The sequence below is a fragment of the Psammomys obesus genome, unplaced genomic scaffold (assembly GCF_907164565.1).
Source record: "Psammomys obesus unplaced genomic scaffold, mPsaObe1.curated_primary_1811, whole genome shotgun sequence".
NCBI lineage: Eukaryota > Metazoa > Chordata > Mammalia > Rodentia > Muridae > Psammomys > Psammomys obesus.
This window is the reverse complement of record NW_026592666.1, coordinates 10,133,147-10,151,388: the sequence shown is the minus strand read 5'-3', so window position 1 is coordinate 10,151,388 and position 18,242 is coordinate 10,133,147. Positions and strand designations below refer to the sequence as shown.

The 18,242-nt window shown below is 47.7% G+C and overlaps 1 protein-coding gene across 1 annotated transcript in view; it reads right to left on the bottom strand.

Moving 5' to 3' along the window:
* The window catches only part of Clic6 (chloride intracellular channel 6), a 35,758-nt gene that overhangs the window by 4,479 nt on the left and 13,037 nt on the right, over positions 1-18,242 (bottom strand). Inside the window, exons 2-5 of the mRNA XM_055614889.1 lie at positions 6,965-7,074; positions 6,298-6,423; positions 5,318-5,424; positions 4,441-4,622 (exon numbers count right to left, since the gene is read on the bottom strand). Coding sequence (XP_055470864.1) covers positions 4,441-4,622; positions 5,318-5,424; positions 6,298-6,423; positions 6,965-7,074 — 525 coding nt within the window. The remainder of the gene's footprint in view (positions 1-4,440; positions 4,623-5,317; positions 5,425-6,297; positions 6,424-6,964; positions 7,075-18,242) is intronic.

The following is an 18,242-nucleotide window of genomic DNA, read 5'->3' as shown; positions in this document are numbered from 1 at the left end:
AGAGAGAGAGAGAGAGAGAGAGAGAGAGAGAGAGAGAGAGAGAGAGACGCACGCACACGCACATTCCCTTCCAGAAACTCAAAGGCTGTGATTCAGTTCTTTCTGGGAGCCCCTAATATTGCCTGTCACATTTGATTCCTGGTGATGATAAAGGAGGGAATGCAAGTGTCTCCACTTCCTTCTGGCTCTTCTCCTTCTCCACATTCTGACTTTTCTCTGTCCCTGTCCCTGGTGTTTGGTCTCAGTACTAGGGACAGCTTGGGCTCCCCATTAAAAGGGCTGCAACTCCAAGCTATGAGGGTCTTCCTGGGAAGACCTTCTCTCCTCTTACTGAACTTCCAGCTACAGATTATTTCCATAAATTTACTTTATTTTTAATTTAAACATAATTACATTACTTACTCTCTCTTGAGACATGTGTTCACCAAACACGCAAGAACAGAGAAGCCAAACAGGTAAATGGTAGGGCTGTGTGCATTGGGACTGGATAGTTAGGTTGCCTTGGAGCCCAGGTCTCTCACTCTTCTGAGAGTCCATGAGCAAGCAGTGTCCTTTGAACAAACCTGTGCTCTAAGTTGTTACAAGATAGGTTCCCTGCTTCTTCATAGCCTTTTCTAACTCCTTATCTGTCTCTGGTTCCTAGTCTCATGATCATTTGACTATTTCATCATATGGCAATTTTACTGCCCAGGAGAGCTTATTTTACCGGGGCTGGGTGTCTGGGTGGATGATAACCAGGGACAGCAAGCTCTCTCATAATACACCAGACAGCCTCCCTTCTCCTCTCTGTAGAGGTGATGCCAAGGATTGCTAATTTTTTATGTCATGATGCCATTTGAGGTTTTGTGAATTTCTTCCCCCACCCCATAGTTCTACTGTTTATCTGTGTGATCACTGCTGTTAGTGTCATTATCTGGTTGTCTGCTGTGGTTTGAGTACAGTCCTTGACGGGTCATGGGTGGAAAGCTGGGGTCTCAGTGGGGCAATGCGTGAGGGGAACTTCAAGAAGCGGGGCTTACAACAGGACATCAGTGGAGCATGCCCTGGGGAGACTGAAATAGTTCTCATGGGGCTCTGGTTAGTTCTGTGGGGAAGTCTTCAATACAAGAGCCATTCTGTATGCTTCCTGTCTCACCTATGGTCACTTTCTTTCTCACTTATGATGACTTCCTGTCTCACCTCATGTTCACTTCCTGTGTCACCTACGATCATCAGCTCCCCACACATACTCACACTGGGGTCCCATGAGGGCCACACCAGAGCTGACTCACACTTTTGAATATCTAAAACCATGAACTAAATAAGCCTATCTGCATATCCCTGCCTCAAACACTTTGTTTAAACAGTGGAAAAGGAATAGAAAGTTCCTAATGGCCTCCTTTCTATTATTACAGCTCAGTGAAGTATCAAGCATGTCTCACTGATTGTTCTGGGGAATATGTTTCCTAAACATTGACAGCAGAGGTTTGGGGCCAAGGCTGCATCAGTGCTTGCCTACATGCCCAAGGCCCTGGGTTTGATCCTCAGCAAATAATAATTATACTAATAATATACAAATAAGGCAGTCGTGTACGATGGTGCATGCATGTAGCTCTAGGGCTCATGTAGAGGCTGGAGAATAGTGAGCCTGAGAACTGCCTGAGCTATGTACTGAGACTCTGTCTCAAAATCCCAAGGGCTGGAGATAAGCTTGGTGATCAAGTAGTTGACTAGCAAATGCAAGTCCCTGGGTTTCATCCTTGGCACAGATGGTCAGTCCAGGCTGTTCTTTAGATAGAGAAGAGGGTCGGGCTCTCCTTTAATTAAAATGATGTTCTGCTTACACCTCCTCTCTCTCCTCCTAGCCCTTTCTTTTTTCCTTCCCTCCTCTTCAACTCTGAGTATAAACACCTGGGTCCTGGACATTTGATTTTAGGTGTCCTTTTGTCTGCTTCTTGCTACATCTACAGAAATTTTTTTTTATTTCCTGGAGATTTTATCTATCTTTACTTTTCTTGCTCAAATTCTTCTGGCCTAGGTTGCATTCTTTTCTGGTACAGTGGTTTTTGACATTCTGTGTCTTGTCTTAGAGGGTTTTCTGAAGAAGTCCATATTATTTTCCCTTTCCAAGGTTGTAGAAAAGTCTGGAATGTTCTTTGCTTTGCTGGGACAAATCTCCATCACATATGTATTTCCTATCCTCCCCCCCCTTTTTTTCTTTCTTTAATTTTGAGTGGGCCTTCATCATTTTTCTCCACTTTTATTGTCTCCAGCTATACAGTGGTCTCATGTGGATTCTTTCTTGTTGCCAGTCACGACTTATTGAGGCAGACATATTAAGAGTTACCTTTGCTTAGAAATTATGTAGAGCAATAAGAGTGAGACAGGGCAAACTCGGTATTCCCAATGTGCATTCACTCAGGAAATCCTTGACCTCCACACTCTGCCTCAGGGACACCTTAGAGCTGGTGTTAGAGATAGGGCCAGCATTAGAGTTAGAATCAGGGAACTCCTTTTTTTTTTTTTGACTCTGCTCAGCAGCCACAACTCATAATGCCAGATCCTTTCTTCCCCACTCTCCCCATCTCCCTCTAGGATGCACCAGTGGTCAGGGGGCTGGGCACAGGCTGTACAGCCATCATCTCTGCATGGTCCTTCCTTCAATTCTGTCTCTTCAGAGATCTCAACCCAAGGGCTCGCTATAACCTTTCCCTCGCTGGCCGAACATGCCCCACTCTGTAAACAAAGATCTCGGGGGTTCAGAATTGCATTATGTGCTTCTCGAGAACTCTGGCCTTTCTAACTGTGCAGGAAGCGATGGCCCATCTGCCCCGTCTCTCAGATTTCTTCGCTTTTGTGCATGTTCTGTCATTCTTTCATAGGCTTGGGAAAGAGGAAGCCAATGCCTATTTGCAATATCGTTTTCAGCGGTTCTCAGGAAGGGAAATAAATTATAAATCTCTTCACTCTCATCTTTTACCATAATTCCCTTGGACTGATTCTCATTTCCTTCAAAAGTACCCTGTTCTGGAAGACCATTAAACAGTTTAGTATCTTAAGTGCTAAGTGGCCTTGCAGATTCTGTTTCGAGCTTATATTAGCCCCATGGACTGCTTTAGACCTACCCCACCCCAAAGCTTACCCTTCCTACTGTTGACCTGTGTGTGTGTGTGTGTGTGTGTGTGTGTGTTTTCATGTAAGCGCTCGTAGAGACCAGATGAAGGAGTTCAGTCCCCTGGAGCTGCAGTTACGTGTGATTGTGGGCTATCTAATATTAGTGCTGAGAACCAAACTCTGAGCCTCTGCAAGGTCAGCAAGTGCTCTTAACCACAGAGCCATCTCTCCAGCCCCTCCTTTTTTATACAAATAAAGCACATTGTGGTTAGTCCTGTGTGGCCGTGATATTTCTCATGTTCTTTATTGTGGTTTAGACATTATACACTTTTCTAATAAAGGCTAGGTCCCCAACTGGTGGTGACTGGCCCATGAGGGTGCTACCCACCAGTTAATTGTTGCTGAGGAGGTAATAGGAGGTGGGGCCCAGGCTACTGGGAGCTTTGAAGGGTACATCTCGTCTCCAGATGCTCCTTCTTGCTCTCTCTACCTCCTGGCTGCCACAAGCTCAGCTACTTTCTTGTGCCATTGTGCTCCCCACAGGCCCATCATCACTAGAGCCAGCTGACCGTGGACTGTAACTCTGAAACCACAGGTCAAAATAAACCTTTCTTTTCCTATACGGATTTTCTCAAGCATTTTGTCATAGTAACTACAGTCTCCTCTTCAGCCTGCATATACCTGTCTGGTGCTACATCGTTCACAGAAAAGGCTAAAACTCCATCCCTGAGAGGGACTAGGCTATGACACAGTGGCACAGCTATCTAATTGGATACTGACTTCTAATCCAGAAGATTTTGAGTTATTGAGAAACTTGCATTAGACTTTGGATATTGGGACCTTCGCAAAGCCATCGAAAAGACATTCACTCAAAGAACTGGCAACTACCTAGGAATAGAGGGTACCAGCTACAGACAAGGCCACGCCAAGGAGCTATATCAGCTGCTCTTAGCTGTGAGGGCTGATAGTAAGAGTTGATAGACCCCTTCTATTGTCCCTAGAACATCCTTGTTTGTCCCTGGAATTATCAACAATGTGCCATCTTCCTACATGTGGTAAATGCCAAGGAGACCCTGGGTGCGCTGATCTGTTACACATAACTTGTCTTTAGGCCGAGAACATGAGTGAGGACATAGGGCAGAAAGCATGCGCCCAGGTATTTCATGAGAATGTGATTCCATGTGTCTGGACACTGCAGCTTGCCTGCTCTGAAGATTAACTGCTGGTTTCCAGTTCAAGTCTGCCTTCCAGGCCTGTTTGGATGTCTGATCCCAGCAGAAGTCAGAACATCAAAACCCGCAAAGCCTCATCCATGCATCCAGCCCAGAGTCAGGAGCTAAGACAAACCTTAATGATGTGGAGCTTGGGTAAGAGGTTACAGTCGGCCAGTGTGAGCTCATCCCCGTCCAGAAACTTCCTCTGGGAAACAGTGACATCCTCTGTGCTGTAAGCGTCTATTTCATCTGGCAGCGGGCTGTTTAAGTAACTGTCCAGCTTCTTCAGGGCCCGGAGCAGGTTCTTTTCATAAACTGAAACACAAAGGCAAGAGATGCCTGAGATGGGCCAGGCAAGAGGCTGCCGTGTCTTTCCACCTGGGAAGGGGAGAGCTGGAGGCGCTGCCCCTCTGAGACACAGCCAGCGAGCAGCAAGAAGACCAGGACACAGGCGCAGACAGGACTCAGTCCCCCTGTGCCGTCTACACAGCTCTGCTACTTCAGGACTCATCAGATTTTTAGGATATTTTTTATTTACTTTCATTTATCCTTTGCTTTTTAGTGTGTGTGTGTGCATGCGTGCATACCACATGGGTACAGGTTCCCCAGAGACCTGGTATAAGGGCTGGGAACCAAACTGCAGTCCTCCATAAGAACCGCTCCTAAGTGTGACCCATCTATCCAGCCCCAACTCATCCACTCTTATAGACATTTATGAGAAGCCTGTGATGAGTTAGAGAGTGGCAGGGGCACGATTTAAACAGTTCCCACACTGCAGGTGGAAACAGCTGAGTGTTCGAATGTTTCCCCTTAATGATGTTGTACTTTGGATTCCCAAACTCTAGAAACAATCTCTCCCAAGTCACATGCAGAGCCAAAGGTGGGGTGTTTTCCCCTATTTCCAGACTCCCACATGTACCCTCTGTGAAATGATCCCAGATGCCCAGTATCTCTTCAGCAGCCACACAGAAGACCGCACAGGAAACAGAACCCACAACAAAAGTACTTACTCTCGTTTGCATCCTTCTTGGTATTTTTAATAAATGCTGAGAATTTGGCAAAAACATCATTTCCTGCTGAGTTGGATTCTGGATGTTGGGTTCCAAGCTTAGGGTACCTTGATGAGTTCAAAATTGGAGGGTCACAAAAAAAACCACAATAGCTAGTTAGGATAATGTGGGACAGGAAAAAGTCTTTCTCTGGGCAGACATTAAAATGACAGGCTCCTCTACACTGATTTACTAACCAACGAAACTCAAGGTTGAGTGAAAATATGATTTAGGAGGACTGCATTGAATCTAGTACTGACAAGACCAATCCTAGGAGACAAGGGTCAACCAGCTGTTTGTGCCCTGATTTCTTCCCTAGTCTAATGAAAGTATTTGACTTCAAGAAACAGTTATCCCACAGGGCAACAATGCCTCCTCCTTCCCTTCTGCCATAGCATCCTAATTGTCAAGCTATGAATACAAAGAAAGGAAGCCATGATGGTTGGTTTTAACTGTCAACTTGCCACAACCTAGAATCACTTGAGAGAAGAGCCTCAATTGAGGAAATGTCTAGATCAGATTGGCCTGTAGGTATGACTTGATGGTTAACTGATATCGGAACATCCAGTCCAATGTGGGTGGTACCATTCCCTAGGAAAGGGGTCCTGAACTATGTAGGGCAGGGGTTATTATAGTAGGAAGTATGCATTTCTCTCTGCTCTTGGTTGGCACTGTGGTGTGGCTGCCTGCCTTACATTCTTATCCCACTGACCTCCCTGCAATCATGGACTACAACTTGGAATTGCGAGATACATAAACCTTTTCCTCCCCTAAGTTGCCTTTTTTAGGATGTTTTTGTCACAGCAACAGAAATGAAACCAGATCAGAAGCAGAGTCCATCTTAACTCAAGGTGTCTAACATGGCTGCTTCCTGTGGCACACTGTGCATGACCAAGTAGAAAAGCACCAAAAAAGTTGAGTATCCGTTCTAGAAGGCCTACCTTGGGGGAACTAACTTCTCCTCTAAGAACTCCTCAATTTTGTTCACATCCGTCTTGACTTCTCCATCAAAAGTCATGAAAGGAGGGTTCGTCCCAGGAGCCAGGTTCTGAAGGTCTGCAGGCTTCCTAGATACAAGGAAGAAGAGAAATTCCTAGAAGTTCAATCTGATGGATGATCTTGAAAACTGAGGTGTGACCAAGGCGTAGTCATGCCTCCACCATTTAAGAGATACAATTCTTGAGAATTTCAAAGTGGTTTGTGAATCAATAAGGTGGCTTTCTGGAGACTAAAGCCAAGGGATACACTAACAAATGATGAGAGTTAACTAACTCTCCAGTGTTATCAGCCAGGAGCAGCAGGAGGCAGGCTTCTAGGAGGGAAAGCAGGCTCTCCCTGGTCCCGAAACCCTACTCCTATCTGTCTGCATCTCTGCTCTCTATATGAACCATACCGCTTGGCTAGCCCTTGGGCTTCATTTCAGGCTCCTGACTGAGGATAGCATGCCATTATATTCCCATGGTTCCTAGCAGTGTGTATGTGTGTGTGTGTGTGTGTGTGTGTGCGCACGCGCGTGCGTGCACACACATGTTTGTATACATGAAAGGGTGTGTTTCTGAGTACAGAGTTAGTCCCAGTTATTGCAATGACGCAGAAGCCTCAACTCACCTTTTCAGGTCCACTGTTGTCACGTTGAATATAACACCCTTTAGCCAGAGGATCATAAAGAGACGCTGAGAAAATGGGCAGTTTCCAATGCTCTCACCATCATAACCAGCCTGAGAGTAGGAAAAAAGAGATCTTTATCTGACCCAGTCTCCCATGATAGATGTCCTCAGTCATAGTGCGCACACACACACAATTGCCATGAATTTTTGTGAGTGGTCATGTTACTGTAGATGGCCTTCTGAGGCTGCTTAACTCAGGGCTTATGACAGGACAGAGATGAGTGTGATACAGAGCGATACGCACACACACACATTCAATGAAAAATTTGGCATTGGGGCTAGAGAGATGGCTCAGTGGTTAACAGCGCTGGATGCTCTTGCAGAGGACCCAGATTCAGTTCTCAGCACCCACATGACAGCTCACAACCATCTGTTAACAGCAATTCCTTGTGATCAGACTACTTTTTCTGTTTCTCATAGACACTGCAAACACACAGCCCACACACATGCCAACAAATACACACATAAAATAAAAACAAATATTTCCTAAAATTTGCATAGAAAAATCTGGGGCCTAGTATATGTTGACAAAGCCATTGAGGACTTTGCTCTGGGATCCATTCAGGCTGGCTTCTGGGTGTGATTCTCACGAGGGAAAGATGTTATTTAAAAAAGACAAAAGAAGTGATGTCCAGCCCTGCCAGCTGCTTTCATTCTTTTGGCTTTTTATTGTTTTGAGACAGAACCTCACATCGCTCAGGCTGGTCTCAAACCCATCCATAGCTAAAGATGACCCCTGAACTCTTGGTCCTGCCACTTCCATCTCTCTAGAGCTGAGACTGCAGGCCCTTGACACTTCCCACAAGCCCCTGGCTTCCTGTCTTACTGGGTAATCACTCCTGCGCAAGCCCTTGCCCTGTGATGCTACCACCAAAGCCGAGCATAAGCCAATGTCGTGTGTGTGAGTCTCTGACACTGTGGGTTAAAACTTCAGACTCTCTCTGGCCTCAGGTAATGTTATAGCAAAAGAAAACAGACTAATACCCACCTCCAGTGTTCATGGCCATACAATTACTCCTTACTGACAAAGGCATAACCACATTCCACCCATGAGGTCTGTTTTTGTCAACTATAGTCATAAGAAAAATAAGGACAAAGTATTGCCATATATAAGGACATAAGGCAGAAAGCCGTGGTGGAAGGAAAGACCAAAAGAAAAAAAAAATAGATGGTGCAAAACACCTGACAGAGTAAAGAGCGCTCTGGAGGTGAGTCACCTGGAGGGTTATTGATGGAAAAGAAATGTGCAAAGGCCCATGAATGGAGGGCACTCCTGCAGTTAGGAGGAGGAATGAAAGTTCAGTTTCTGGAAGCCATGCAAGCTGAGCTTAGTTCACAGAAAGAGTGCCCTAAGCTCGGTGTCCGGGTCTGTGTTCCTCCCATGCCCAGGCGCCCCTTCCTGAGGGTCAAATTCATTTGCTGTTCTGCCTATTATAAGAGGAAGGATCTGGGGGCTCCAACACACACACACACACACACACACAGAGTAGGTGACGTTTTCTGGTGGCCCAGTGGCTGACGAGGGCAACAGTTGTGACACAGCCATTGTAGTATTCTTCATGTATAGTTTGACAGCACGTGGGCCCTGAGACACTGCCTTGCCTCATCTACCTGGGGACACACTGGCTGGGAGGCCACCGCCCTGCTGCCCTGGTCTCCTGCTCTCTGTCCCACACGACAGAGAGGAGCTGGACAGAATCCCCAGCCTGCCCAAGAGGCCTGCCCTACACTGTCTTACCTGGTGCAGGTTTGGGCACAGTCAGTCCCAGCAGAAGAGGCCTCGTGGGAAGACAGTGCAGGGATGTGCCGTCTGGCCAGCCCTGACTTGCTCACCTGCTTTTAGGCCACTTATTTTTATAATAGCTCCACTAAACACGACAGAGCCTAGAGGTTCCATGGAGTGGAGTGATACTTCCCTCTTCCCTCCACTTGCCTCTTGGAGTCACTGCGCATGGGACGGGGACAAGGCCCTGCTGAGCCCTGGGTCTCCTGTTCTACAGCTGTGTGTCTGCTGACAGACTATGGCAATGCACGCTGTGGCTCAGCCCCTCCAACCACAGCATATGGAAAAGACCTGGGTTACACAGGCGGATCTGCCCTGCTGTCTCTCTCATGCTCCCAAACTCACATCCATGTTTTCCCTCATAATTGCCCTCCCTGCGTCCTCCACTCTGGCAGGTGCTTCCTTTGGTAGAGATAAGGACCAGGAACAGTTCATTTCTTAAATGTAAGAAGCATCATTCACCTCTATAAAATCTTGTGCTTAACTACCATAGAGAGAGTTCAGTTGGTGAAAATGCTTGTTGTGCACCCGTGAGGACCTGAGTGTGATCCCCAAACTCATGCGAAAGGAAGGCAGGGTACGGTGGCCCATTCTCGTAACCTCACACTGACGAGATGGACACAAGACATTTCCCCAGGGCTCATAATGAGCTCCAGGATGAGGGGCCTTGCTTGGAAACAATAAGATGAAAAGACACCAACATCAACCATTGGCTTCTATGGGTCCGCACGAATGAGCAAACTTGTGCATGCATGTATACACACAACACACACACACACACCCAAACCCTTTCGAAAACCCTTCAAGCTTATCAGGCTCCTTAGCAGACCTGCAGCTGATCAGACACCCGGCCTGAAGGCGAGAGAATGGTCGGCACAGCCACAGAGTTCATGGTGTGAAGAGAATGAAGACGTGTTTAACTCTCCATGTCCCCCACGTGGCCTTGATCCTGAACTACTGCAGGCCAGCGCAGCCCATCAGCTGAAGGCTGTTAGGCGTCCCAGCTCCCTGCCCCAGCCGCCAGTAAAACAGCATTTGCATGCCCAGCATTGTCTCATCTTAAATTGCTCTAAAACTTTCTTTCTATCTCAGTCTGCTGTAAATGAGGGGGTTACGGGAACACGGTGGGAGGGACCAGGACGCCTTGCTTAATTTTATTACTTTAATGCGCTTCAGTGCTTGGATGTGCCAGCAAAAATAAGGCAAAGATGCGCCGTCTCCGTGGTCCATTATTGAGCAATAATGGGAGTGTATCGCCTTGCTTGTGTCATTAACCGACAAGACGATGGGATAAATACATGTATATTCAGAGTGAATAACTGACACTGTCCCCATAATTGGGAGGCTCTATCATACGGAGTTTTATTTCCCAATGTTGGTAATTCTCTCTGGCTAATTACACTCTGGACCAAAGTTTCTCAGCAGGGTTCTCAGCCTGCAGGGGAAGTTTTTGGAGGTCCATGTTTCTGATTAAATCAAATTTAAGCAGCTTGAGAAACTGGAGTGGGGTTTTTTGTTTTTTGTTTTCATTTTGAGCACTGTGAAAAGCCAGAAGAGTCTTCTGTTTGCCTTTCAGGTTGTGTTTGGGGACATCTTAGACGGCAGGTCTCAGGAGCCGAGAGCAGGCATTCCTCAGACATGTTCTCAGAAGCTCCCTTTACAGATGGCATCTGCCTTAGCCTTGGGGTGTACTAGCGCTGCTGGCCCTGACCTGCACCTACTGAGGGGACCCAAAGGTGCGAGTGGGCAAGTCTGGCCAGCAACACAGCGGGACTTCCAAAATGCAGAGCTGCCCTCACTAATCTGTCTCCACCCCACAGGCCCCATGTTGCAGCGTGGACTACTGCACCCAGGGATTTACATGGGTGCTGGGGACCTGAAGTCAGGCCGCAGGCTTGCATAGCAGGCACTTTACCCACGGAGCAATCGTCTCCCTAGCCTGACGTCTCCATTTCTAAGCAAGCTTCTCTTGAGAAATGGTAACAGGAAGAGGCAGGGGGGCAGAGGGAATGAAAGACCTCAGCCCTGCTGTTTGGATAACTGTGTAGCCTTTGTCAGCTCATTTGCTCTGCCTGAGCACCACTTTCTCGGTTTGAAAACAAGGAACTGGTCTATGCTCCTGGGTCGGGGCGTGAAGCGCTCGTTGTGAAAGTGCAGGGGCCACAGTGTGATTCTCCATACCCCACGCATTTTAAAAGTAGACACGGTGACACGTGCTCTTAGTCCCGGGGCCGTGGAGTGGAGACACCAAGGTCCCTGGGACTCCCTGGCAGGCCACACAGCCTAAGTAGGAAGTTCTAGGCCACTGAGAAATCCTGTCTGAAGAAAAACAAACAAAAAACAAACAAACAATGTGGGCAGCGCCTGAGGAATACCGGGAAAGGGCGAGAAACATGTGAGGGACACATGTTCACATGAGCCCACCTCATACGTGCACTTGTGCACAGCACACGCCCATGCACACACACACAGAGAGAGGATAAAATCCCTGATATGGTTAAGCATCCTGGGCACCCAGTAAAGGGAGCTATTATTGTCATTAGCGGCATCATTACTCTCCCAAACCCGAGTCCGTTTGGACAATTATGGAATTTAGGGTACTCCTTAACAAGCCTCAATTAGTGTGATTTTCATGCCAGCCCACGTCCTCCTCAGGGAAATGGATTTTTCTCTCAACAAGTCACCCAACCTTATCCCTACTCTGAGGGAAAATTCAAATGTCCTTAATAGCAAAACAAACAGACCTTCATCCAGGAAGCAAAAGGCGGGGCTCTGGACTGGTATCGAGTCTGAGCGTCACCCTGACCTTTTGGTAAAGGGTCCAGGGAGGGCACACGCAGAGCTGAGCATGCCTTGACTGTGGCAGAGCTGATGAGCCCAAGGGAAGATGGGAGACTATGCCATGTCATGAGACAAGCTCACAGAAAACTTCTCTGCTTCCTGATGTAGATTGCTCTAGGGCAGGGGTCAGCTGCTCTGGTTTGCCTAGGGCCATCCTGAGTTCTCAGCTCATCTCTCACCCCTCTAAGTTCCAGGCAAGCGGGGACAGCAGCCTTCATTTTTAGAGGAGGGGAGGAAGGCATTCCCAGAGCTAGCTCACGCAGAAGCAGGCCTCCACACTCCTGACAGCCTCTCCACGGAAACACACAATCAGATTCTCCCACTCACAGCGAATGCTGAGGGGATGGCCCCAGACTCGTGAGCCTTGAGGGAGGGTAAATAGACTGATGTGGGAGAGCCACGGGGGACGCAGGAAGGGGGCAGGACCTTAGCAGCCTAGAAAATAGTCAAAGTCCTCACAGAAGCTAACCCTAAGTCAGCTCTGCAGGCATCCACACCCTGCTGTGGGCCAGTTTTCTGTGGAGCTGGACCAACAAAGCAATCATCAGGTCTGACATCCCCAGCACAGTCACGGCCCATCTCAGAGCCCACAGAGACATCGCAACAAAGGACTCCGCACAATTGGGCTGGACCCTCCCCATTTTCAAAGCCCAAGTCACTCTCTTCGGTCCTCCACAGAGCTCCCTGAATTAAAACCGGAAATGACTCTCTGTCTAGGCTGAGCAGAAAATGCTTCCAGGAGTCCTCTGTGATGTTGGCACTGGGCGCCCTTCCCTCCACCTTCAGTGGAGCCCTTCCAGAGGAGAATGGAGCTTTCTGGAGTTTTCCTCATCCCTCTTGCACAAGGGATGGAAGGGACTTGCGGGAATCGCAGCAACAGTAAGAGAATAAATCTCAGAAGCGGGTGAGAGGTTCACAGGACACTGTGGTTGGAAAGGAAGATGGAGCTGGGTTGGGGCTTTCATCTGTGCACATCCGGTGATGTGAGACACCTGCCAGCTCTGGTGGCACCTTTGGTGCTCATAAACTATGTCCTCTTAGCCCTCAACGGGAGAGTCTCACAGGCCAGGAAAAGGGCAAGACAGAATCTGCACACTCTCATGTGGGAACTGACCCTACAGGTCTGGCATCACAAGCAAAAGGAAGGGACAATGACAAAGCTGTGAGCTGTGGCCTTTGTCCCCTCTGTTCCCAACAGGGCAGCAGGAACATGGTCTCCTAAGGAGATTCCCATGAGTCTGTGCCATCTTAGGCCAGCACATCCCCGTGCTGCATGCTTCATGTGGCCAGCCACGGAGTTTGGGGCCAGCTTTTTTATGGACATAAAGAGTTTCCAATAGAAGCATGAGTGCTGGATACTGAACCAAGTCATTTCCTAACCTAGACCTTTCACACTGTCTTTCCATCTTATATCCGAGAAAGCATCAATGGCTAGCCTCAATTCCAAGAGAAGCTTGGGAAATATTGGCTTCCCAAACAGGTCTACCCTTGACCACAGCTCTCTCTCTACCATTGACTGACAATGACAAAAACGTGGAAAAACAAGCTTGAGGACTATTTTGCAGTACAATGAACAGGAAAAAAAAAATGTGAATGATAGCCAAGTTACAGATTTTGAACCTTACGTGTTATTCTGGATGAATACGATGGTCCAGTCATGTGTGTTCCCACAGTGATACCTTTCCCTAGCTGTTGTCTGCAAAACTTTGACCGTGGAGGGATGACCAGAAATGGAATCATAAGGGTTAGGGTTAGGGTTGAAGGAGAAGGTTGTGGGTCCCGGAGAGCAGGTGGCTTCTGGCAGCTGGGGAAGAAAGAATGTGGGCTGCCCCCCTGGAGCCCCCATGCCAGCGAGACACCATCATGTTTGGACCAGCAAGACTGTAAGATAAGAAACGAGAGTAGTAGTAGTTTAGACTTTCTGTCTCTGGTAATCTAGTATAAGAGAACCAGAGAGACACTACAACTGAACTTCCAGTCAGGAATCCTCGACCTTTGCCTCGGACAGTTTGGCAGGTGAGCTACAAGTGAGCCAGAAAGAGGGACACGTGACACAGTGAACTTCCTTCGTGGAGCCATTCCAGGGATTTATGTAATGATCACGGGTGACGGGGAAGGTGGGAAAGCTCCCTCTGCTCCAAGCTGAAAGGACAGCTCTTCTGTGTGAACTCCAGAGTGTTCATAAGTGTTTTGGTGTCAGCACAGGAGACCCGTTCCCTCGTCCGCATCACCTCTGGAAGCAAAGGAAGTTTTCTAGCTGGATTCCCAGCCTGCCCCAGAGACCCAAGTAAGCCATAGAGTCAGTTTCGGGAGGGCACTGGCGCCCTCTAGTGCTCAGACTATACATTTTCTAGTGTATCACTGATCCAACACAGCCGTGAGGAATTAGGTTCTGGCTGAAAATGTAGTTAGGTTTTAACATCTGGCTAAAGTACCCAGATGTCCCCAGACCTTGGAGGAGGGTGTCCTTGTACACAGGATTTCAGTGTTAAACAATAAATCCTATGGCTGGGGAGATGGATCAGGCAGTATAGTGCTCAATGTGTGAGATGGAGACACGTGTTCAGATCCCCAGCTGGGGGTCAGAGCAGGAAGGATCCCTGGTGCTCACCGGCTAGCTGAAGCAGTGAGCTCTAGGCCTCATGAGCACATAGACTTCATAGAAACATAAAATGGAGAGAGAGGGGAAGACATCTGATGACCCTCCAGCCTGTTCCACACTTGCCAACACCAGCAAAGGACACACACCCCAACACAACACCCCAAACACAAGGGAAATAAGACAACACTATAAACCCAACAACAAAGCTACCAAGGGGATATTTTCTTTCTGTCCTCCACACTGACGCCATCCCAAGCACACCAGGGCCCTGGCAGTGTGCTATGATCTTAACCTGGAGCCAACAGGTGGGTTATGGACAATGTGCTATGAAAATACCAACTCCAGGTTTGCTCATTTTTTCTAAGCTCTCATTGAAATGGAGGGTGGAGACAGGCAGAGGGTAAAGAGGCGGCACAGCAGAAACACGCCACATGCTGGGCAGAGCAAACCTCATGAAAGAGAAACCCCAAGCTCCTTCAAAGCCAGCTTTCTCATTTGTTCAGGATCTCCTTGCTCATTCACCAGGCTTCAGACACGGCTAGCCTCCCTGGGTGTTGGGGGAATGCCTGCTTTCTTTTCATTGCCATCAGTGGCGTTTATGAGTCAGAGAGACCCGGGGGAGCCCCTGTTCACAGATGCAGGGGAGTGGGGAAACCCCGTGAACTGTTGTCCCTTCTCTGTAAACTCCACTTGCTAGAGAAAAGCTTGTCAGATCTCTGACCAAATCATATGATGGTATTTTGAGACCATGTGCCAATCCAACACCACAGCGCAGCAGCCGGGGCAGTGAAGCTCATTCACTCCTTGGACTGAAGTTCTTAATGGGGTCGTGACAGGTGTGGTCCTTGACAAGTCTCGATTCTTTTAATGACTACAACGAGAGCTATGTCAAGTCAACTGGGTAATTAGTTTATCCTGAACTTGCCTTCCTTAGTGGAAGAACTTTGACAATAGTAATAATTAATTAATTAATACAGCTCTGAGTGCCAACTAAACTATTGTAAAGGGTAGACAAGGGACAGCATAGGGTGGAATCAGAAGTTCGGTTGGCATCAGCCTGAGGTAGGTTCTATTCAGTGTAATTTAGTCACACCTACCTATACCCTCGTGTTTCAGAACCCCAGGCTCTGTCAACCTCCTCAGGCCTCCTGACACTCAGAGACCTTAAAATAAGCCTGTTTGACTAAACCACAGTGCCAGGTTTCACAAGCTTTCAGAACAAACCAAGCTGCGGTTCCGCTGGTGAGAGGGACGGAGACTAAGCAGGTGTGTGTAAGACCATATCCCCTAGAATGTACCCAAAGGTGATGACAACCTTTCAAAGAAGAAAATTACAGCTGTGATTTTTACAAAAATAGTGTGTTATTGAAGGGGGGGAGTCACAAAATGTTAGAACTCCATCCCAAAGGAGTGTTTCTCCACTTTTAACAACCAAATGTCACTGGACATCTCGATAGTTGATAGTTAAATCCTTATACACTGAAGGGTTCTGAGGCAGGACAATTAATATCCAAACCTTCAGAGTCCTCTGTCAGCCAAGACAGCAACGGCCTGTAGGTGTTGACAGTTCAAATGGAGCATTTCAGGTTACCTCAGACAACACAGAATTATCTGGAAGTTTATCCTCCCCAATTTCCAACTTTGGCCTTGACCAACACAAGGAGAAGGGCCTTGGCCCAAGGCCCAGTGGGATCAGCTGCTTGCTAAACAAGGAGAAACACAAGCGGCTGGCCAAGGCCAACACACTGGCTGAGCTAGAAGGAAGTCTTCTAGCTTCTAGTCACATGCTTTTTTTTGGCAGATACTGTACCTCCCTCCCACCCCATCCTTGGGAAAAGAGGAGAAGGGTCGACCCTCCTTCAGGATCTTCCAACCCTTACCCAGCCCAGCATTAGCTTGATATCACTGTCCAAAACCCAGCCATGAAGCAAACCATACAAAGACTCATGTTTTCACAGCAGGCTGGCATGGTTGGTGTCCAGAGGTTCATGACCCTATCATACTGCACACTGTACAACCATCACACCTGCCTAGCATTGGGGCACTGAGTCACCTTGATGCCCACGTACAAACAGACACCCTGACACCATACAATGAGAGGGCTGGCATTTTCTGAACCTATCTGTTTCCAATTCTGACTCCAGCCTAGGTGAGCCTGCTTCTTAAGAATTGCCATTATTTCCGATTATTTTCATTTAAAAGAAAGTCTTGGAAAACTGGAATTTAGAGAGAGTGGGAAAACTTCACTCCATGTACAGAATAACTTGCAAATATTTTAAAATACAGTACCAGCAGATAATGATACAGGCAAGGCAATGGAGTCTGTTCCGAGAGGGAAATGGGGTGTGTTTGGATGGTGCTCCAGCTCAGGAGGGTGCCCACAGACAGAGTCCACCCTCACACAAAGGCTGGGACCCACCAGAAGAAGGACCCCCAACCCCCTGGAGGATCTTTTGTTTGGGGGCAAAAATATAGCCAACCCTTGGCTTGCAGTCCCCAGGAGTCTTGGGATAGTTATGTATGCCCTCGGCAGGCATCATAGGAAGAGAGAGCCGAGGAGGACATGGGGTTTGTCCCTCCTCACCCTAAGCTGGTTCAATGAAAGAAATACACTCAGAAAATACATGGTGTGGGGAGACAGTTCCATCACTCAAGTGCTGAAGACCCGATCGTGAGGACCCTAGTTCAATCACTGGCAGCCAAGTAAGAGCCAGTTACCCAGTGCTGTAGAGATGGAGAAGAACAAATCCCTGGGCTTCACCAGCCAACCAGCCTAGCCTACTCTCGACCAGCCACAAATCCCAGTGGGAGATCCTGTCTCACTAACCAAGGGTAGAGACTGGAGAGACAGCTGAGAGGGCAAAAAGACACACTGCTCTTTCTGAAGACTTGAATTTATTTTCCAGCATCCACATGGGGCCATTTACAACCAACCACCTGTACCCCAGAGATAGTCCATAGCCCCGGCCTCCAAGGGCACCTGCATTTACATATACATAGCTGAACACACACACACACACACACACACACACACACACACACACACACACCAGGTATAGGCAGAAGAAACAGGGGTCTTCGGGGACAAGACTGGTGGCAAAGCTTTCCCTGGGCCCACATCATTATTTAAAAACAACACATCAGTTAAAAATAAATAAAGCTTTAGGGGATGAAAGAATGGCTCAGTGGCTAAAAGCACTTACATCTTCTCCAGAAGTCCAGAGTTAAGTTTCCAGTACAGAAAGAGTGTCTCACAGGTGTCTGTAAGTCCAGCTCTCGGGGCTCGGGATGGAGACACTCATACCTCTGACAAAGCAGAAAATCTTCAAGGTCAGGGGGACAATTGGAACAGCACAAGGAAAGGGCAAACCCCCTTCCCCCAGACGGGCAGCAGCTATTGGACTTCACGGTGTCTTCCTCTCTGCCTGAAGGGGTTTCTGGTCCCCTTGAGAAGACCTGGACCTGCCATCCATGGTGGAGAATGTTGGAGAAACAAAGCCACACACTTACTCTAGGAACTTGTCCTTGTGAATGAACTGAGTAGTAACAGGAAGGTCTCCAATCCTTCTCATTTGTTTACTGGGACACCAGTGGTGCAGGCAGCAAGAGCTTTATTAATAGTTAACAGATCCAAAAGCTAATCATGCAGAGTAAGGTGTGCTGTAGGCTTGTGGTCTGAAGGCTAAAGCACTCCAACTCTGAAATATCCTTGACTGCCTCTTAGGAGGAGACCAGCATTAGCAAAGGCTCTGGAGTCTGATATGAACAGAATGAGTAGAATTTGTGTATTGACCTTTTTCATGGAGACAACACTGTAGAAAATGGCCTTCTTTGACAAGGTCCAAAACAAACAAACAAAAAACAAAAACAAAAACAAAACCACTTCTATCAATGTCCAAACCAACCTAGAATTGGTCAAAGGGCCCTATGGAGCCTGGGTATCCCAACACACACACACACACACACACACACACACACACACACACACACACA